The sequence below is a fragment of the Syngnathus floridae genome, chromosome 16, assembly GCF_059516105.1.
Source record: "Syngnathus floridae isolate MCC-2025c chromosome 16, RoL_Sflo_1.0, whole genome shotgun sequence".
In the NCBI taxonomy this organism is placed as follows: domain Eukaryota; kingdom Metazoa; phylum Chordata; class Actinopteri; order Syngnathiformes; family Syngnathidae; genus Syngnathus; species Syngnathus floridae.
In genome coordinates this window covers 8,812,650-8,833,344 of record NC_142428.1, presented here as the reverse complement: position 1 = coordinate 8,833,344, position 20,695 = coordinate 8,812,650, and the positions used below count along the sequence as shown (strand labels likewise).

General features: G+C 40.1%; 4 protein-coding genes across 6 annotated transcripts; 1 reads left to right on the top strand and 3 right to left on the bottom strand.

The window, feature by feature from the left end:
• Positions 1 to 741: 741 nt before the first annotated feature.
• gjb3 (gap junction protein beta 3) lies at positions 742 to 3,496 on the top strand. Of its 2 annotated transcripts, XM_088400306.1 has the most exons (3): positions 742 to 880; positions 1,113 to 1,205; positions 1,895 to 3,496. In XM_088400306.1, exon 3 carries the CDS (start codon positions 1,950 to 1,952, stop codon positions 2,802 to 2,804), a length of 855 nt encoding a protein of 284 aa, XP_088256432.1. In that variant the 5' UTR covers positions 742 to 880; positions 1,113 to 1,205; positions 1,895 to 1,949; the 3' UTR covers positions 2,805 to 3,496. The 2 variants fall into 2 exon arrangements, with proteins under 2 accessions (XP_088256432.1, XP_088256431.1); XM_088400305.1 differs by lacking the exon at positions 742 to 880 and having other exon boundaries at positions 958 to 1,205.
• A 335-nt stretch (positions 3,497 to 3,831) lies between these two features.
• Positions 3,832 to 8,013, bottom strand: hmgcl (3-hydroxy-3-methylglutaryl-CoA lyase). The gene is made up of 9 exons (XM_088400304.1): positions 7,854 to 8,013; positions 7,109 to 7,192; positions 6,903 to 7,010; positions 6,672 to 6,767; positions 6,437 to 6,585; positions 6,298 to 6,361; positions 5,379 to 5,567; positions 4,885 to 5,010; positions 3,832 to 4,372 (listed from the first exon to the last, which is right to left on the bottom strand). Exons 1-9 carry the CDS (start codon positions 7,941 to 7,943, stop codon positions 4,271 to 4,273), a joined length of 1,008 nt encoding a protein of 335 aa, XP_088256430.1. The 5' UTR covers positions 7,944 to 8,013; the 3' UTR covers positions 3,832 to 4,270.
• Positions 8,014 to 9,501: 1,488 nt separating this feature from the next.
• Positions 9,502 to 14,093, bottom strand: zbtb8a (zinc finger and BTB domain containing 8A). Its single transcript, XM_088401022.1, has 4 exons — positions 13,899 to 14,093; positions 11,573 to 12,444; positions 11,317 to 11,486; positions 9,502 to 10,566 (listed from the first exon to the last, which is right to left on the bottom strand). Exons 1-4 carry the CDS (start codon positions 13,961 to 13,963, stop codon positions 10,252 to 10,254), a joined length of 1,422 nt encoding a protein of 473 aa, XP_088257148.1. The 5' UTR covers positions 13,964 to 14,093; the 3' UTR covers positions 9,502 to 10,251.
• Positions 14,094 to 14,676: 583 nt separating this feature from the next.
• gale (UDP-galactose-4-epimerase) lies at positions 14,677 to 20,440 on the bottom strand. Of its 2 annotated transcripts, none has more exons than XM_088401020.1 (11): positions 20,310 to 20,440; positions 19,021 to 19,144; positions 18,823 to 18,938; positions 18,047 to 18,160; positions 17,674 to 17,850; positions 17,488 to 17,601; positions 17,336 to 17,402; positions 16,621 to 16,706; positions 16,312 to 16,389; positions 16,070 to 16,184; positions 14,677 to 15,979 (listed from the first exon to the last, which is right to left on the bottom strand). In XM_088401020.1, the coding sequence occupies exons 2-11, from the start codon at positions 19,139 to 19,141 to the stop codon at positions 15,915 to 15,917; spliced, it is 1,053 nt and encodes a 350-aa protein (XP_088257146.1). In that variant the 5' UTR covers positions 19,142 to 19,144; positions 20,310 to 20,440; the 3' UTR covers positions 14,677 to 15,914. The 2 variants fall into 2 exon arrangements, with proteins under 2 accessions (XP_088257146.1, XP_088257147.1); XM_088401021.1 differs by having other exon boundaries at positions 18,823 to 18,935.
• Positions 20,441 to 20,695: the final 255 nt, after the last annotated feature.

Below are 20,695 nucleotides of genomic sequence, written 5' to 3'. Positions count from 1 at the left end.
AAAACAAACCGCGGTGTACAAGTGTTGACATGTTTGCTAAATCAAACTGCAATTTGCCTCGATTCCGCCTTACCTCCAACCTTACTTATGATAAAGAATCTACACAGACAAGACAACACTTGCTGGCTTTTGTTTGTTTCGCCATCATTTTACAGTTCAAAAGTATTTGGACAGTTGAAGAGTGATTACAATTTTGCCTTTATAGATTTTGGACTTGAATCGAAGAGGTTACACAAAAATATGGAATCTTACAAACAACAACCATTTTATGAGAACTGATATCTAACTATAATGTATGTTTTTTGAACAGATACGTAGCTTCTTAAGATTGAGGATGCAGAATTCAAAATTCAACCAAATTTGGAGAATGAAAGTGAAACGGTTTATTTTAAGGGTGACCTTTTTGTCACACTTATTTTCAATCTTGTCTATCTTCATCAAGATAAAGTAAGAAGAGAATAATACATTGTAGGCCAGCTGCTAATACTAAGTTTCCAGCTAACCATGCCCTTGTTAACCATTTTTTGAGTTTTTATATTGTGATGTAAATAGTGTCTTGTTCTTTTTTTCTTTACACTTGTGTCACAGTGTTAACAACTTAACATTCCGACTTAACTTGCACAAAACGATTTTGATGTACATACATCACAGTAGTTAACAATGTGTTCAAAAGTGATGATGACGCACAGCTTGACTCACAAAAGGAGCATACTGTTCATGCAGGCTCAGGTAAATAAAAAAAAACAGTGGAGGGTGGATCTGTCTCTGAAAACAAGTCAGGACAAAAGACTTGGAATCCTGGTAACACAGAGAGCAAACAACATAGGATTACAAAAACATTACCTTTAAACGCAAGAATTCCTAACCTGAGAAGAGACAGGTAAAAGGTGATAAGGGTTATCATGTACAGTAATTTAATATTCGAAGAAAAAGTGTGAGCTGAACTGTGCTGCGTAGTGTGAATGAGAGCGTGAGACAGGCTTGAGGGAGGGAGTAACATCTGGGCTCCCTTCAGTCTGTGGTCTTTTTGGATTGTCTAACCACACCCACAGGCGCATTTCTCAAGCGTGCGCTCCTTTACCTGAACGCACTGCCACTCTTTGTGTTTCAAGGCAAAAACGACCGTCAAATAATCGACAATAATGTGCTGGCAACACGATTGATCGATCATCTTCTTCACCGCAAATGGACTGAGACGTCTATTGGTAAGATGAACGCTTCCTCCTCTGATGCGTTTGGGTCGGTTTGTAAATAAGAGCTTTGCTAATGGACAAATGGAAAAGTTGTCAAAACCTCAGAACTCAAAGTGTTGTTGGCTTATACAATTTTTTGTACACGTTAACGCAGTTATGTGACTTGTTTTATAAACTAGAATTGATCTTATCAACAAAAGCGATCGGAGTGTCATAGGCGTCGTACTGTGAGAATTCTGAAAAAATTTTTGCGACAGCATAAAAAGCTACACGACATATAACCTTAAACTTCAAATTAATATGAGTCAGATAATATATTTCGTGTTAACGCTTAACTGATAAATCAAGTTATAAAACCCGGAAATAGAAGTTGAGTGTGGATACAGTGCAAGGCTTTTCTCATGGATGACATCAATTGATGTGTAAATGTTCACAAATGTTGCAACACAAGACTAAATGAGCCTATTATGTTATGTAAATTTTTTAACCTGTGTGTAGTGTTGTTTAAAAATATATGTACGTATGTAATTTATATTATATCATATTATATTATATATTATTTGTGTATATATTATATTATATTATATTATACATTATTTGTATATTTGTCAATTTGAAACTGTCCCTTGTGTTGCCTTCTGAGATCGCATTATGTTACTGAGTTCAAATGTTCACAGTCATCTGCTTGCCCTTCAAACCAGAACCCTGTAAAGAATAAGAGCTCCATAGAAGACACATCTGATCAACTAGCCAATCATGGACTGGAAGACATTCCAAGCTCTCCTGAGTGGGGTGAACAAGTACTCCACAGCCTTTGGGCGCATCTGGCTGTCCGTGGTGTTTGTATTCAGAGTGATGGTGTATGTGGTGGCAGCCGAACGGGTGTGGGGTGACGAGCAGAAGGACTTTGATTGCAACACCAAGCAACCGGGATGCTCCAACGTCTGCTATGACCACTACTTCCCCATCTCGCACATCCGCCTGTGGGCGCTGCAGCTGATCTTCATCTCCTGCCCGTCCTTCATGGTGGTCATGCACGTGGCCTACCGTGATGACCGCGAGCGCAAGCACAAAATCAAGAACGGTGAGAACGCCAAACTCTACAGCAACACGGGCAAGAAACATGGCGGCCTGTGGTGGACCTACCTGGTCAGCCTCTTCGTCAAGACGGGCATCGAGATCGCCTTCCTCTACATGCTCCACCACATTTATGACAGCTTCTACCTGCCCAGGCTTGTCAAGTGCGAGGTGTTTCCTTGCCCCAACATAGTGGACTGCTACATTGGCCACCCCACTGAGAAGAAAGTGTTCACCTACTTCATGGTGGGCGCGTCTGCCCTCTGCATCGTCCTCAACATCTGTGAGATCATCTACCTCATCGCCAAGAGAATCGTGCGAATTGTCAAAAAGGTCAACAGTCCCAAACAACCCCCCCCTGCGACCACCGAAGAGTACATGGATGACCTTCTCAACAACTGCGTTGACCCTTTGCCCAAAATGGACATGGAGGATAAGCCTCCATCTACAAACAAGCCAGAGTACAGATTGTCCATGCTGAAGTTTGATGACAAGATTCGGGCCTCTGCTCCAAATTTGTCTACTCCTTGCTGAGAGCCAAACCAAAAGAGACTGAAAACCCATCAGTTGTGCTTGGGCTATGACTCACTCGCAGTCTTAAAAACACATTTTGAGCTATGGGCCAAACCATAGTGCGTGTCAGCCCCTGTAAGTTGAGTCAATACAGTAAAGGCTCTCGGCCTTTAAAAGCCATCCCTTACTAATAGACTCAATTAATTGTGAATGGACACTGGTCGGACATACCTTGACATGAATTCCTCTGTGCATTTCATCTAGCTTTTCAATGTACGTAATTCTGATGTGCTGGGAACACCTGCAAGCAGAGCTCAAGTCACTTGATGGTGGTCAAGTTTCTGGAATGTGGGCACACCACTATGGCTGACAACTGTAATTGTATGTTAATGAGCTCAAAACTCGTTTTTTTACTTTTTTTGTGGGGGTTGGGCATGCTGTCTGGATTCATGAGGGTGATAAAGTGCATGTCATGTATTTCCTCATCTAAACCCCAAGCAGGCACATTCAGGACTTTCTTACAACACATACTGTTTGTTTGGGATTTTTAGTCAACATCGCATTCTCCAAGACCACTGTTGATTTAAATCAGCCGAAAGGAATGCTGCTGTTTGTGCTGTGCTGGCTAATGCTACAACACCCTGAGAATTTTGTATAATATGTAATTTTCATAAGTTGTTTATTTTTATACATGTTAAATTTATTGAACATGACTGGTCTATGTGTATATATATACATATACTACATGTACATATATTTACACAAACATTTAATTTGCAAAGTCATCTGATTGGGCAGTTGCAAATTAAATTTTTTTTTCTGTGTCCAAGTGTTTGAGGCATGCAGTAAGAATCTCAGCTTGCCTGTGTGACAGGTTCCTGTGAGGTGCGGCAAAAGTGCAATGACTGAACTACTTTCTGAACAAACAAAACGATTGGAGTGTTACAAAGACAACAATAGTATTTTAAAAATCAATATCCTTAAATATTAAATAAATACCTTTAATATAGTTGGCATTTATAATGCATCAAAAACTTACTGAAAAACGTTTGAATGGACCAAAATGTTTATTTCTGTCATTCAAGTTTTATATGTACAGCATTTGACAAAATAAATAACACATTACACTTTAAATTCTGCATGAAAAAATACTCACAATTACAAATTTCTTTCAAGAGTGAGTGGAAGTAATAGAAATGGAGATTTCAGGACCAACACAACATTTCATCAACAGTGAGTTGATCAATCAAAATGTAACTAGACTGGCTCTATTTAAGGCACTGTCCAAACAATGCCGTCATACAAAGAGATTCAAATGACTGAGGTGAATAGTATTTCTGACGCATCAACATCATGCAAATATCAAAGGGACATTGTCATGATGGCAGACAAATAAAACAATATGGAGGAGCAAGGGAACAGTTTCGGTATGTGTGTGTGCGCTGATGAAAGCACAGAGTTAGAAATTCTCACGACTAAAAATGTTCCTACAGTTTGCAGGTTGCCTGAGCCACTTTAGAACTGGTTTTCTTATTAAGGCTTCGACAAATAAAAGCTCCTGCGTCCATCAGCTTGGCGAGGTCCACTCCCTAGGAAGAAGATAAATAAAGATAAAGATGGCTGCAAGTGATTGCGACATAACAATTATGATAATGATTATCCGATAAAACATTGTCAAAAATTAAGGATGTTCCACATAATTTGACAGTTTAAAATGAATTAAGTAGCTACATGTCCTTGGCAATCAAAATTGAATACGATAATCTTACATTTGTCATGTAAATTTCAACATTTAAACAAATAGTTTGACTTCACAAAACTTCACAATTGTTCAATATGCGAACCACCAGGGACAGCATTTTTTTGTACCATGTCCAAATCTGCTTCTAAGCAGGTGTTTTTTCTGAATTTCATATTCTAACACAAAGCATTTTCAATGCTGCAAAATGGCTTTGTTCACCTGATAACAAGAAAAAGTCAAACTTAAAACTAACATAAATTTTTTTATCCCCCCGGTAATCTTTTCAAATCTCATTAAAATTTGAGATAATTTGAGCTACCCCCAAATTTCTGGATGGTGTAAACAGTCATCAATACTAACAGTTTGAATCCCAAGTCCGTGAAGCATGTAGACAACATCTTCTGTGGCAACGTTTCCAGAAGCACCCTGTGCATAAGGGCAACCACCTAGCCCCGAAACGGAAGAGTCCACCACACTCACTCCCATCTAGAGGCAAAAGATAGTCATGACAAGCAACACCCACAAAAAACTCACATTAAGTACATCTGTGTGTCCGTGATAAAATTATGAGTATTGCCACAATAACGCAGCGAGGCAGATTATCAATTCGCCCTACTACTGTATATCGCTGATTTTCAGTCGTTTATAGTTTTAATAGTATGTCACTGGAAGAAATGCGGCATTATTAGAGCATGAATGTTTGGAAGTGGGCAGACTTCAGTGAGCTGTGAGTGTTAAAATAAACAAAGTTCAAATCTTTTATGTCAGTTTTTGATGAAATTTCCACTGGGAGTAACAACAACATCTTGAAGCAAGCCACAGTGTGAGCGAGAGAAAACGTTGAAACAACAAACCTGCAAGGCTACAAGGATATTTGCGAGGGCCTGCCCGTACGTGTCGTGACAGTGCACGGCCAAGGCCTTGACTGGCACGTCACGGCTCACGGCTGCCAGCATTTCCTGCATGCTGCCTGGAGTGCCCACTCCAATTGTGTCGCCGAGGGAAATCTCATAGCAGCCCATGGAGTACAGACGCTTTGCCACCTGCAAAGACACCTGTACTGTAGGAGCCAGTAGTCTTGACTATGCTGTGTTCCCTTGTTAGATGTACATTTTGCTGAGAGCATTGGAGTTGACGGCAGAAAAGTACAAATTAATCTTAATATCAATACATAGTTGTAAGGTCAACTTGTGGACGAGTTGACGAACTGGTTCAACCCCTCGAGTGAAACTAAAAAAGAATGTTGAAGCATTGTTGCATGGATTGCACGCAGATAGTTCTCAAATTATTTTATTCTTGGGCATTTTAGCTGAGGGAATTGAAATATCTACTATTCTAACATTGTGTTTGCACCCCATCATTATCATAATGACAGTATAGAAAAATTGACTCGAAGTTTAAGGCTTGTTAACAAGATACTTATTTAGCCTTAAAAGCAGTAAATGTTAATATTTTGTCTGTAAATAATTTAATAACTTCATTATTTTTCATGTCCGATGAATACCTTTAAAAAGAAATTTGGTATTTGCTGTTGACTGAAAATGACGGTTGCCCATTTTCCGGGTTTGGTCATGTGACATTCGGAAGCTGAGTCGTGATTGGTTGTTCCCTGAGCACATGTGATGTCATTTTCAGTTGACAGCAATTGGCAATTGTATTTTTAAAGGCATTGATTAACAAATAAATTTAAGACAAAATAATAATTTTGACTGCTGAAAAAGGCTGAATGAGTACAGTATAAGCACTGGTGGATGAATTTAAGTGAGAACTTACATGTGCAACTTTTTCAGGAAGAACATTGCCTTCATATGGGCAGCCAAGAACACAAGACACATATCTGTCGGGACGACAAAAGGATATGCAGTCATTGATTAATCAGTAAAAGTTTGTTTTAAGTTACCGGTTAGCTTACCCTCTAACAGGTACGCCAGCCTCTTTAGCCGCTTTTACAACCTCGTCAAAGCGCCGTAAACTTTCATCCACTGAGCAGTTGATATTCTTTTTACTGAACATCTCAGATGCAGCACCAAATATGGCGACCTCGGAGGCGCCGGCCTTCACCTGGGATGATGTCGGAGTAGGGAAACGCCATCATAAGTTCTAAATATGGCAAACGAACAGATGGACAAGGTGTGCTCGATACCCACAGCAGCCTGGAATCCTTTGAGGTTGGGAGTGAGGACCGGGTAAGACACCCCAGGTTTCCTGCAGATCCCTTTCATCACCTCCACTTGGTCTGCCATCTGTAAGAGGGAACAGTAACACTGAAAGCAAGGTGTGCAAATGCTCATGGGTAGTCTTGCAGTTTCAGTGGTGCTATTTGCATGTGCAAGGCGTGACACCGTTTACATGTGACGTACTGTCGGACACAGACTTACTTGTGGAACCCACTTGGGCGATACAAAGCTGGTGGCTTCTACTACTGACAGCCCTGACTCTGACAACATGTCTATCAAATGGATTTTGGTCTCTGTTGGCACGATAGTCTGACAAAGAAAATGGTAAATGTGTTACACTTTTTAAAACTTGAAAACCATTTAAAACTGAAATACATTAACATGAAGTAAACATCATAATATAGCACCTTTTCATTTTGAAGGCCATCTCTGGGTCCCACCTCCACTATTTTCACTCTCTCTGGCAGCGTGTAACCTGCTCTTACACCAGCCTACACATAAAAACATCACTTCAAAAAGAGCCTGGTCAAGGTCATTCTATGTAAACAGCAAGACTTTCTCCCTTCATCTATTATAATTTCTTTAAATTCTGCACAGTTAATATTTGAAGAAAGCCCTGTTATTTTGTTGACAGGGTTGTTGTACCGTTTGCCATTGAACGGAAGAACATTTAATTGTTTATATATATATATATTTTTAATGCAACTTTTTAAACAAATTTGGTGAAAATATACACAGTAGGGCAATATCATAAATAACAAATATTACTGTACTGGTACACATACATTTGCAGGACCATCCTAGTAGGTAAAGCTGGTAAACATAAGGAATAATTATAATTTAGCAAATTTCACTTGATTTGACCTGTTTTGGACGATAGCAACATTTACAATTTAGATTTAGAAACATCCCAGTCCGACATAATTCTGAGATAAAATAGTTTTCATTCCAAGAATGTGTCTTTATACTGCATATACATCCAGATGTAGTTCTGAGGTTTATGTCAAAATGCCAAGTGCTACTTTCTTTTAGGGAATGTTCCTTTCTTTTCAGAGTGGGGGGAAAACAAAATGAATCTCAAACGAAGCCATTTAAAGACAATCTCTGAAACGTGCTTGACCTTCAAATCCACACACATCAAAGTGCTCTAACCTTCGCGGTGGAGCTGAACGGCAGGTACTGTTGTCCGATTGCCGCTGAGCTCAAGGCACTTCTGTTTACAAGCCTCCACACGGCCGCCATGTTGGTCCGGTATCCTCCGGTCTGACTTCTTCTGCTGAAATTCTTGCTTAACCTGATTGACGGCACGTCAGCGCTCTCTAGCGGCCATAAATTGGTCATGGTTGGGGGTAGTCATTTTATCGCTTGGCAAGCCAGGCTATTAATTTTATCCCATTCATTTTATCCAATTTATTTAGAACCTCCTTTCACGGCTCCCACCAGTGCATCTATGTTGTCATTTTATGGAAACGTCTATTAATAATATCATGACGTGTGTCACAAACAACACTTGTCCAATTTATGCTCGCAGCGTAATGACTTGTTAGAAGTTAATACGTTGTGTAAAGTTAAAACGTTGCTTAACTATTCATTTTTGGCCTCTTTTGTTGCCATTTCTGCTCCCTCTTCTGGTCAAAGGGGACTCGGTGGCGATCAATGTTTGAATCAGAGGCTGTAGTTTTGCACTAACAGACCGGGACTATTAAATTCTGAGGAAGAACCACTGTCCCATACCTGCGGCACTTTGTCTCCTTAAATAGACTCGTATGCTGTTTTATATAACATTCTACAACAACAGAACTCAATTTGTGGTCCTTTGATAAGGTTTCTTCTTCTTCCCCCCCCCCCTTTTTTTTTTTTTTTTGCCTCAATGAGGTTTCTTTTCCCCAGTTGGGAGGGTTTAAACCATCATACCCAAATTCCGGCCCGTGTCTTAAATTAGACCAGCCCGAAGCATCGTGTCATAAAATCAATATTATGTGGCCCGCTAGTACCGTTACGGGGACCTGCGCACCCCGGAGCGAGCCACAGAAAAAAACACGTACGAACGGGAAGGCGCACATGAGCGAGCGCTCATAATCCGTGGGCCCGTTCTCCCCTATCCCTTCCCAGTTCACGCACACACCGTTTAGTGTCCTTTTGAAATTCGCATGATACAATCTGGCCCGTTTACTGCAGTCGAACCACCAATATCACCGTTGTTATTAATACAATAATAAAACAAACATGTAAAAAAAATTTCATTCAACTTTCATAAAATCGTTCTTTTGTATTTAATTTATTATTATTTTTATCTTCAACTATCCTGGGAATTCAATTGACAATAGATTATCCATCGCAATATCAACCTATCTTTACTTTATTATTATTTTAATCTTCCTATCTATTCTGGTGATGCAATTGACAATAGATTCTCATTTGCAATATCAACCTATTTGCAGACAGCACAAGATATAGTTGCATATTTACAAGTTAATTTACAACAGTATTGGTTCGAGGAATGTCAGTCCGAGATGTTGGCCCCTATACATTTTCATCTAACCAAATATAACCCCTTTGCAAAAGGTTTGGACACCCCTGGTTTAAACCAAGGCAATGGCTGTCAATCATCGCTATCAATTGTGAAGAGTCTTTTCTAAATAGGTTTTATACAAATTAACTTCTTTGATGTGTCTTAATACAATTCATACAGTTAAAATGTAGTTTGAAAAGTATTAAACTGTAAGTTGTTCATTTAATTGAAAAGTTAACTGAGTTGTAACTTTATTGATTTTAGGATGTAATTTCCAACCAAGAGAAGTCTACAAAAATATCTTTAATGTGTCCCAAAGTTTAAAAAAAACAAACAAAAAATAACAACTTTTAATTGGCTTACTATCATAACATATAAGGTAGCTTTTGAATGGTAAAAGGAACAGAACATTTCCATATCATTCACTCTTCATTAAATAAGTTCTCTCTCCTTTTTCAGGTTCAATCAACAACCCACTTCACTTTTTATCAGACTTTTTATCTGTCTTCAAAAGTAAAAAAAAAGTCTTTCCATTTATGCAAAAAATTGTATATAACGCTAAGAGCTTATCATTGAAACACTACAAAAGAAACACTAAAGATGCATGCTTTAGATACCGCATATACATAAACTCAATGAGCTTGCCACAAAAGTAAAAAGATCTGAAATAATTGATCAGCCAGTTATATTACAGTAAAAGAATAATACAGCGTATCATAATAAACTTATGCATACACGCATACATCATTGGATTAGCAACGTGACAAGTGGCCGGCACTTTTTACTAAAAATTACCCTTGTCTTAATATAGACGAATATCAAACAACTCAATCTTTCCGTAAAAGCTGCATCCAATTTTTACAATTCTTGGCGAGTTGTATACTCTGGTTGAAGTGGCCATTCACACCAGATTGACATTTCTTGTCAGGTTTCTAATCGGATCACACGACATTCTCAGGCATGACTTTAACATGTTGCCTCACAGCCAATATTTACACATGCATGAATATGCACACACACACGCACTTTGGTCAAATGTCACTGCAGCTCTTCATCGCTGTCATCCACTTGTTGAATGATGAGGTCAGCCCCGGAGTCTTCGGCCAAGTCATCGTCATCATTCGTCATCCAGGCCCTATTACTCTGCTCCTCCTCGCCGTCCACACCTAGTAAAAGCGCCGGCTCCTCATTGCTTCCTTCCAAACTGTCCATGGGCATAGTATCGCGGCCAACTTCGTGGACGCACAGCGGGCACATTCGGTAACGCCGTGTGCCCTCACACACCACTTGGCCAGAGTCTTCAGTCACCGGACACTTGCACCTCCTGCACACCAGCTTCCTGGCTTGATGAATCTGACAACACGTAACACAGATCACAGAGTATTGTCATTTGATTTGGTGTACTCTATTAGCTACTGTGTTTACAAACAACATACGGCATGCAATACCACTTCAGCCTTTCAGCCTTTGAGCATTCACCGATGCTAAGTAATGATACCTCTAGTACCTTTGATGTATAAAATTTGATTTATTTGGATTCTTTTAAAAATTGAGACACAGATGACGATATATTCCAGCCTATTCATTTGTGTTTCAACAATTGTTGAGAGCTCAGACCAATCACACCTCACCAATTTTCTTGGTTTGAACATGTGAAATTCACAAGCTAAACAGTAATTGGTTGTTACCTGAGCCCTGAGCACATGCGATGTCATTTTCAGTCAACAAATGCATTTTTTAAAGGTATTAATTGGAGATGAAAAGGAATGAAGTTACAAAATAAGAACTTTTAATGCTGAAAATAGCTACATTAGTCAAGTATCCCTTTGAATATCGGTCACGGCCTCCACGAGAACTCAATACTTTAAAATCAGGCCAGTAGTGATCTGATACCGATATATGGAATAGGTATGATACATGGAATTATACTTGCTCCTGACCTAACAATCTGAATGAATCATTCCCACAGATCCAAAATCTTGTTGTCGGTCCTCCTGATAAAAATGGAAGCTATGCAAAAAAAAAAAGGACATCCTACTGGTGGTAATGGTGCAGTTTCCTGATAGATTTGCCAAAAAGCAAAAGAATACTCCTGAATTGTACCGTCTCAAAGTGGCTGCGGAGATGCTCCAGACGAGTAAATCGCTTACTGCAGGCCTGACACGGATACGGTCTCTCGCCAGTGTGACAGCGCAAATGACGCTTGAGGTCAGCCTTCCTTTTCACCGTGTGTGTACAGAAAGGGCATTTGAAGCGCATGGCGGAATTGGATTCTGTAAAGCAGAAGGAGAAGCCGTCGCAGTCAATATTTTTACCGCGTTGGTTTCGGACTCCCCAAATGTCGCTGCTTTGTGCTTACCGGTTTCGAAGTTTCCAACAACACCCACAATTTGTGGTAAATTGGCATAAAGCTCATCAGCCTTCTCTGCCTTCAGTGTGCTGGCCTCTTGGATGTCTGGGTCATCATGGTGGTTAGAGTGGGTGCTGTTGCTCGCCTTTCTCTTATTTGCACCTCTGCCACGCCGGCGCTCTGGCACTGGCAATGTATACAAAGGGTCCTGGGGGTCCTCAAAGTCCGTGTTAATGTCATTGGCAGGACTACTTGGCTCAGTCTTAAATGCTGGACACGAAATATCCTTCTCCAAATCTTTGCTCATGAAGCTTGACTGGGATCTGGAGCTGTCCCTGGTCCATAGTGCAGGTGGTGGACTTTCAGAACGTTGATCTCGCTGTTGCTGCTGCTGATCTGCTGTCTCCTCTCCAGCCCCACTGATGAAGCTGCAGGTCTCCGACAAGCTGTGACATCGATCGCTGTCTTCATCTTTCACACTGATGTCCAAAGAAGATTTGATGAAATTCTTGCAGTAGTTGATGACATTGTTCATCTGCAAGTAACTGGCAGCGGACATCACTTCAATCACATTTTGACTGGAGAGGTCCAGCTGGCCCGAATAGATGAAATCCAGGATGACTGTGAAGATCTCAGGGCTGAAAGAGTCAAAGGTGGCATTGGCAGATTCCGACATGCCATCGAGTCCCTGAGTCAGCAGCATGCGGAAGTAGCCGCTGCTGGCGCACAGGACGTTGCGGTGGGCCCTGAAGAGGTGGCCCTCCACCAGTACACTGAAGTCACAAAAGAGTTCCTGACGTCTCTGCTGGTTGAGCTGCTTCAGCAGGTTGGTTTGGTGAGCCGCCGTGATGTCGGCCGTGTTGAACCATCGCTGAGGCTGCCTGTAGGACACAGCAGTGTGTGGCAGTTTTAATCTTATTAGCTAAACGTGCATTGAAGCACTTCACGTATCACAGCATTTGCAGTTGTCTCAGCGAAAATAGTATCGGATCATACAGTCTCGGATCTCATGACTATCATTTTCACCTCAAGTACATGTATTATTGTGAAGATGATTTTTATTTTATTTTAAGATTGTGAATTTTATTTCTACTTGACTCCTATTCAATGTAGTTACCAGATGAACAACAATTAACACATCTTCCAATATTTCTTCTCCTAACATGACTCTTAATCGTTTGTATTCTCCAGCAGACTTCAGTTTTCGTAGGAGATTTGTTGTTATTTGATGAGTAAGTTATCTTGAGTAGGCCTCCACCAGATAGCATAACCATGTCTATTTTTTATATTGATCTCTCATATTTTAAAAATGGTTAAGCATGTATGCTGCTTTGAGATAGCTAACCATGTGATCCGGAAAAGGAAGCAAATCAACACTTTTTTAAAGTGTCAATCAAGCCACCTACTCTTAAATAAAGGGAGAGCACTTACCTTCCTGAACCTAAACGATGCTGCACAAGTACCCCATTGGAGACGCTCCGCCTCCTCGATCAAACTCTAGACTACTATTGGTTAAGCTTGCCTTCAATCAAACTTCGTCAACAACTGGGCTACACCCGACACCAGGCAGAGAGCTTCGGGTGACAAATCCCTGTAATCACCCTTAATGGAAGCGCGTAGCAAGTCTAATATCTGATGCTACAACCGCACTCGAGAACGAGGAGAGAGAATATAACATTGTGTAGCGGCACGAGCTTTAAATCCACTAAACCACAGTCATAGCCTTTTTTTGGGGACAGTAACCCATTTTCCTCATCCTCATGTCGACTACGACACACATTCATTTTTAATTATGCGATCAAGCCTAACAGGCTGCATCGCCCGAGAAAACCCACCCGCCCGCAAACCACGGTGTCCCAAATCTTTTCACGATGGAATGCAATATAAAGTATGTGCATGTATTAAATCGGAGCGATTTGAGGCTTGCGAAGCTGCAGAGCGTCGCGAGAGTGCGGTAGTCCGACGAGGGTAAAGCGGGCAGCGCCGCGCCAGAGCAGCCCAGTGTCCTGGAGCGACGCCCACTTCAGGCTGCGACCAGCACACAATGGGAAAAAAACCTCCCAACAGAACCCAGTGCTGGCTTTTGTTAGTATATAACTATTCTAAGGAAATTCGTTTACGGGTTATACGGGGGAAACGCCCGTTTTATTCAAGTGGACCCCCCCCACACCCCGCCCTCGCACACTTCTTGCCGGAGGTCCGGAGCACAGCGAGCAGCGGGGAGGATTTGCCTCGCTTACCCGAATGCAGCGACTCTCTCCCGGCGCGAGCATTCGACAGGACCCGCTTACGCCCTTCGCCATGATACCCGTGATAAAAACCCATCGATACTCACTGGTGGTTGGATTCACCCGACGCCCGATAGAGGCTGTTCTCCCCCTCGTCGGTCACAATATCCATTTTTGGCTTGCCTGTAGGCTTTTCTTTGGCCTTTTTCTCGCGATCAGGGTCCACAGTCAGCCACTTCCTGCTCAGCCCTAAAGACCGAAACCCGGCGAGAGAGACTGGAGCGTTGTGCTGACGTGGGTGTTTTATTAACTGGGTGCCCGAGGGTTCAAGGAGCCATTTAAAGCTCCAGCTCCATGCTTAGGAGATGCTTTTGCATGCACAATGTGGTATTCGTGCCAAGATTAAATACTTTTAAAAGTCAAAATAACAAGTCTCCTAAATCTGCCGTAGTGACCCGTGAAAGTCGAGGGTTGATATTCAGAGGAAGACGACACAATTCAACATTCACGTTCATTTAGGCACTCAAGGATTTTTCTTTCAGAGTCTATTCAATACATCCAGATGATACTAAATGTGTGAAATGCACCTCTATAAAGTTTATCTCACAAGTATTGCTTGGAGATCAGTACAGAAAGAGAATTTACACAATTTGGAGGCAACAAACAAAACTCAGAAAATTTACATACTTGCCAACTTGAAGTTGTGGATTTTTTTTAAAATCTGGGTAGGGGGCTAAACATTTTTTTTGGGCAGGTGTTCGCCTTATACTTACCATGTGAAGAACAATCATATGTACAGAGCTATTTGACTGATTGATATTGAATAAATGACTCTTAACCATTGAGGAGTTTCATAATATGAAAGGAGTACCAGATAAAGCTAAATTATGAAGTTACTATGCAGTATTTATTGTACATCAAATTAAAGTGTGTCACAAATTCCTCCACCAGCTTTCTGAAAAATAATAATCGCAGACAATATTTTCAACATTGCTGCCTAGTGAAGAGCACACCGGCTGGCTTTAGCACGAAAACTTTCAGGGCCATCATTTAGAAGCTTCTCAAACTTTTGATGTTATTACGTGCAATTTCATCGTGACATTGTTTGTTTACTTTAAGCGTCCCGGTTGTGTATTTTTCATGCAGTGGGAAGTCATAGGTTTGGCTGTCCCTTAGGTCTGTTTTAAGCTAAATGTGATTGTGTCCAACTTCTTTTAACAAAATGGGGTCAACTTTATGACTGTAGGTAGTGTCTCGCCGCAGAGCTTTGGAGATCGTTCATTGTGTCATGTCTGAAGCAACAGAGTTTGAAAAGTATTTAAAACATGATGGTACCTTAATTGTCGCTGGCTTCTTTTTCTTTTTTTTTGGTTATCCTCCTACCACACTAGCAGGAAGCAGGATTTAAAAGTTTTCTCTTATAAGATGCAACCACTGGCCTTCCCACATTGTTAAAGTCTGTAACTGTCATAGAAAGGAAGTTGCACACCTATTTCAAACAAAAGCTAATGGGGCATAGGAATAAAGTAAATAAAAAAAAAATGAAATGTTTAAAAGTCATTAGTATTCTACTGCGACTGTCAATTTAATGGCTCTATTTATTTCAATGCAAATCTTTTGCACAGCTGGGACGCAACAGATTTGAAGAAAATCTGCAGGTCACCATGGTCAAAAAATAAAATACATAAGTGGAGGCATTACATCTGCTTTAAAAATATTGGCGAGGCTGTATTGGCTGTATTTTCTAACAATGTCTTAAAAGTGGTGGGATGCCATCACTTTGCATATACAGCAACACTTCTAATTTTAAATTAACACCCTTGATGATTATTAGAGTATATCAATTTTAAGACTAGTCTGAATATGTATTTAATTATACAGATACAGTATACCCATTATATTATATTTCATTATACTTTTGTGAGGTATGTAGGGTTGATTTTAAACTCCCACTTTAGTCATCACATTCTTAGGTTCCCTCTCCAATGGGCTAAACATAAAATATATGTAGTATTCATATTCCCCCTTGATATTATTACTTGAAATATGAAAAAACAACAACCTGTGCGCTTAGTCCCTTTGATTTTGTAGAAGTAAAAAAAAAAAAAAAAAAAAAAACTATGTCAAAAAGTTCCCTCTTTGGAATATCCGGTGGGATTCATCGACTGCCAGCGCCAAACATCCTCACCTACATGCAAACATAAATTAAAATATCAGCTTCATAAACAATACTTTGGCTTTTTTTTTTTTTGGAGAAGAAGTTGTGGGAAAACATTACACATTCTTTCCAGTGCAAAGTCAGCCTTCCAGCCGAGTTCCTTCTCAGCCAGGCGAGGGTCGGCATAACAGCATGCTGCATCTCCTTCTCGACGAGGAGCAATCTTATAAGGAATCTACAGAAAAATAAGATGGCACCTCCGATTCACTAAATAATGGTGTGTTCCTATTCTTATTTGAATCCAATTGAGAAGATGACTTTATTTATTCCTTGCATGAGGAAATACTTCCTCTGGGACTTACGTCTTTCCCTGATGCCTTCTTCATGGCATCCACCATCTGGAGCACCGAGTACCCGACTCCTGTTCCGAGGTTGTAAACCTGTTGACAAAAAGTAATCAATCAATCAATCAATCAATCAATCAATCAATCAATCAATCAATTCATTATCCGCTGTACAAGTGCATATCATGCACACATACTCAACACCATTAACTGAATACACCATTGAATGAGAGCATGCTTGTTTGACATGGTGATGAGAGTTTTTTGTCAAACACAAAGTTTTGGTAAGACACTCATATTTAATTCCAGTAGAACTCATTTTGTTACCTTGCACCCACAATTGTCCTTCAGCTTCTTCAGCGCAGCTATGTGTCCCTTTCCCAAATCAACAACATGAATATAATCTCTCACACCTTGAAAGAGAAAATACATTACACATTAGATTCAATAGTGATGAAATATTTTTCAATAGTGATGAAATTATTTTTTCTAAAGCAGGGTAGACACAAACTAATGATTGGCCCAAATTTGAGCACCCCTCTTTTCTTATCAAAGTCAGGATCAGTGACTATAATATTTTAAAAACGATCTTAACTCATTACCCGCCAGGTACTCCGCTCGCACTGTTTACAAATGCTGGAGCAACTGGTTGGGTTGAGTTTTTGTCTGATACATCCACCAGCCCTTCAGCAGAAATAACAAGAACGGTTTGCCACTGAAATGTAGTTACCAGATAACAGTTAGCCTGCCTTCTTCCATTTTTTTTTTATACAATGTACATTTCTTCCCGTGGCGAATCGTCAATAGAGGGCACAACTACCGCCCTGTTGAGTCATATTGAAAGGGACAAAATAACCAAGAAAGAGAAAATGAAAAATTCTGAAAAAAATATTTGGAAAATATATGTACAGCTGCATGCTGATATAGTCAGTGTCGTGTGTGGAGTCACTCACATTTTCTAAATGAAATAAAGGTATGTATGTAACTTGCCATAAACTAGATTTAAAAAAAAAAAGAAAAAAAAAAAAAAGAAAAAAGATACCTGTCCCATCTGGTGTGTCATAGTCATTTCCAAATACACTGAGCACCTTCCTTCTCCCAACAGCAACCTATTATGAAGAGAGGGAGTGATGCAATACCATGCATCATCATTTGCAACTATAGTTAAAAAAAAACACCACAGCATTTATGTACCTGAGCAACGTATGGTAGTAAATTATTGGGGATACCCCGAGGGTCCTCTCCAATGAGGCCAGAGGAATGTGCACCGATGGGGTTGAAATACCGCAGCAATACTGAATTCCAACTCTGCTCACATAGCACACATAATAAAATAACCTCTTTTTCCATGCATATGTGACCCCCCCACCGACTCAGTACCTTGTCAGCCTTGCATTGGTCCTTGATCATCTCCTCAATGAAGAACTTGGTTTTACCATAAGGGTTGGAACAATTTCCGACAGGGTGCTTCTCATCAATGGGCAGATGCTGAGGGTCTCCGTACACAGTGGCCGAACTACTGAACACCAGATTGTGTACCCCGTAAGTCTGCATCACCTGCGGTTGCACACAATTATGGCACACAGCCAGCGCTACAGAGACTTAGCAAGCATACAATTAATCAAGCTACAAAGGCAGAGTCTAATTGCTTTATTTTAAAAAGCGAGGCTAGAATAAGACACGGCCTAAGCAGATAAATACTTGTACAAAGTGTGATCAAGTCGTAGTGCAGATGGAGTTGGGTTATACTGACCTCAAGTAGGTTCATGGTGGCGGTAAGGTTGACCTTGAAGTAGCGTAACGGCTGCTGCACCGACTCTCCAACGGCCTTCAGGCCAGCAAAATGCATCACGGCGCTGAAAGAATGCTGTGACGCACATTAGACTTTAAAGAATTGACTCTACACGAGACAATAATGAGCACTCTGAACAGGAAAATATTTTAGATACACTGGAAAAACCTAACAAGAGGACTTTGGAATGGGTTTTAAATTTGTTATAATTAGGATATTTTAATGATTACTCTTTGATGGGAGACTACAGTAAATGAAACTCACTTTTGGGTGAGAGCCAGGGAACACCATGCACTGATTGCCAGCCAATTGCTGGGCACATATAAATAAACAACAATTCATATTCACCTGTGTGGGCAATGCAGAGTTTTAAATTAGCCTAATATGCATATTTTCAACTGTTGACATGAGTTACAGGAGAAAAGATGCAAACTCAGCAAAGATTGAGACCTGAAACTCCAGAACTCTCATGTGCTAACTTTAAATCCACAGTGCAATTTTATTATCTATTATTGTATCATTATTTTTGGTGGTCTGTATCAACTGCAGTGAAAAGATGTAGTAGGAATTAATAGTGTGTTTGTAAATTTGGGAGCAATGAGGTTTATTTGCAAAAATGTAGAATTCATGTACAAAGTACTTGAATGAATCATGTTGTATTGCAAAAATGTATTTGCAAAAATGTAGAATTCATGTACAAAGTACTTGAATGAATCATGTTGTATGGCCGTACTAACCTTTTTAAAAACTCCTTCCAGGGCAGGTTTGTCCAGAAGGTCAAGTTCATGAAACTCAATGCTGGTGTCCAGAAACTTCTGTATTCTAAGTAAACTCTCGGGCACACCTGCTTCTCCTCCGTCCATAACACATATGCATTGTCAGCAAATAAGACCACACCTGGCTAAAAAAACACACACACCCCTTTAGCAGCTTACCTTTTACAGCATTGCTGCAATCATCAACCACAATGGGTTGGTAGCCAGCTTCAATAAGCTCCACTACGCAGTGACTCCCAATGTAGCCTGCACCGCCCGTGACCAGCACCTTCTGTGCCATTCTCTGCACATCAAAGACAGCATATCAGCATCAGCATCATCATTATCATCAAACGCCTGATAAGTGGCTCACAGAAACCACTTAAATTTCAAAATTGAGAGTGAGAAACAAGTAGATATTTTTAGATCGTCAATATACACTTTATGAAATGTTGTGCTCTTGCACTGCATTTGCTTTTCCATTCTGTGCAATTTTTCATTCTATGCAAGTCCAGGGAGACGATTCCCCCCCAAATAAATAGTCACAACCCTGCATCACAGTGACCAAGATTCATTTAGATCAGGGGTGTCAAACTCATTTTTTTTTGCGGGCTGCATTTTAGTCGTAGCTTCTTTCGGAGGGCCATTATGACTGTCAAACCAAATAAATGTATGAGCACCTCATATTATATACAGTAAAAGCTACAGAACAAACTGACAAATAACTCATTTTCAAATCCGACGAGTAAAAACTGGTCAAATATTTAAAAAAAAAAGATGTTATTAAAAGTGAAGACAATTTGTAATTCTAGTAATGACACGAACTTGATGCACAATTTTTCTTCGCAGGCCACATAAAATGATGTAGCGGGCCGTATCTAGCCCCCGGGCCTTGACTTTGACACCTGTATCTTAGATGGTCTGTCTTGTAATTGGATTGTAGATTATGAGTTTGTACATTCTCAAAAACATTCTCAAAAACAAGAACAGGGGAAAACGCAGTAGTAGGAGGCGATAGCGCCCCCTGATTTTATTAAGAGGAGGAGCCAGAAATGATGACGTTTCGGCCTCGCTGCCACGACTGTATCACGTGATTACTTCAGGAAGTGGTTGAGATTTTGCCGCGAGACGAATATCAATGAAAAACTCTCGCACTACATTCAAAATGTTGGGTTTGATAATTAATTGCGGTCAGTTCAGAGTTTGGATTGGGCTTAAATTCGACACTAGAGTTTGGTCAGCGTGAATGGAGTTTGGATGAAGGGTGAGGAGGGGCCGAAAGAGAGAGAGGGAGGGCGGAGAATTCACTTTATTATAATATAGCAAGTCAACAAACGTTTTAAATACGCCTCTTCATACACACTAAATCTAAGTAACGTATTAACTGAGCAATTACAACCGGTCACAAATTGTTCGCGAACAAATCACTCAAAAATGACACCAGGCTGTTTTCGAGTTGAAATACTCACTTAAATTATTTTCCGGTGATCGTGAAATGAGAAGAGAGTGTAGAATTGAAGACGTATTAAAGTGCCTTTCCTGCAGTAGCCTTTACTTCCTCAATGACGTGTACAAGTGAAGTTCACCATTTAAATGGAATTTCCTGTGTAAGTATTTTCAAAGTAAAAATTTAAATGATTAAAAATCACAACAATATGAAATCAAACTCGAACAAGCTTAAAATAAGACATCAATATTAATATAATTATGCATTTAAAATATTTACTACAGTTGATAACGTCGTGATGTTCTCTGTACATACTAAAATAAAATTATATTCTGAAAGGTTCATCTCTACGGAAATTGGCACTGACATCAGCTCGTATGTAAGGTCTTCCTTATACCTCTGCACAAA

Bases quoted from the DNA above. Each gene is read 5' to 3' on its own strand.
- gjb3 (XM_088400306.1), top strand. From the start codon at position 1,950: ATGGACTGGAAGACATTCCAAGCTCTCCTGAGTGGGGTGAACAAGTAC.
- hmgcl (XM_088400304.1), bottom strand. From the start codon at position 7,943: ATGGCGGCCGTGTGGAGGCTTGTAAACAGAAGTGCCTTGAGCTCAGCG. The intron at 6,362-6,436 runs GTAAGCTAACCG...TCGTCCCGACAG, and splicing joins GCTGGCGTACCTGTTAGAGG to ATATGTGTCTTGTGTTCTTG. The intron at 5,011-5,378 runs GTTTGTTGTTTC...TTTTGCCTCTAG, and splicing joins ATATCCTTGTAGCCTTGCAG to ATGGGAGTGAGTGTGGTGGA.
- zbtb8a (XM_088401022.1), bottom strand. From the start codon at position 13,963: ATGGATATTGTGACCGACGAGGGGGAGAACAGCCTCTATCGGGCGTCG. The intron at 11,487-11,572 runs GTAAGCACAAAG...TCTGCTTTACAG, and splicing joins TGTTGGAAACTTCGAAACCG to AATCCAATTCCGCCATGCGC. The intron at 10,567-11,316 runs GTACAATTCAGG...ACGTGTTGTCAG, and splicing joins TCCGCAGCCACTTTGAGACG to ATTCATCAAGCCAGGAAGCT.
- gale (XM_088401020.1), bottom strand. From the start codon at position 19,141: ATGGCACAGAAGGTGCTGGTCACGGGCGGTGCAGGCTACATTGGGAGT. The intron at 17,403-17,487 runs GTACATAAATGC...TCTTCATAATAG, and splicing joins TACTACCATACGTTGCTCAG to GTTGCTGTTGGGAGAAGGAA. The intron at 16,390-16,620 runs GTAACAAAATGA...TTTTGTCAACAG, and splicing joins AGGACAATTGTGGGTGCAAG to GTTTACAACCTCGGAACAGG.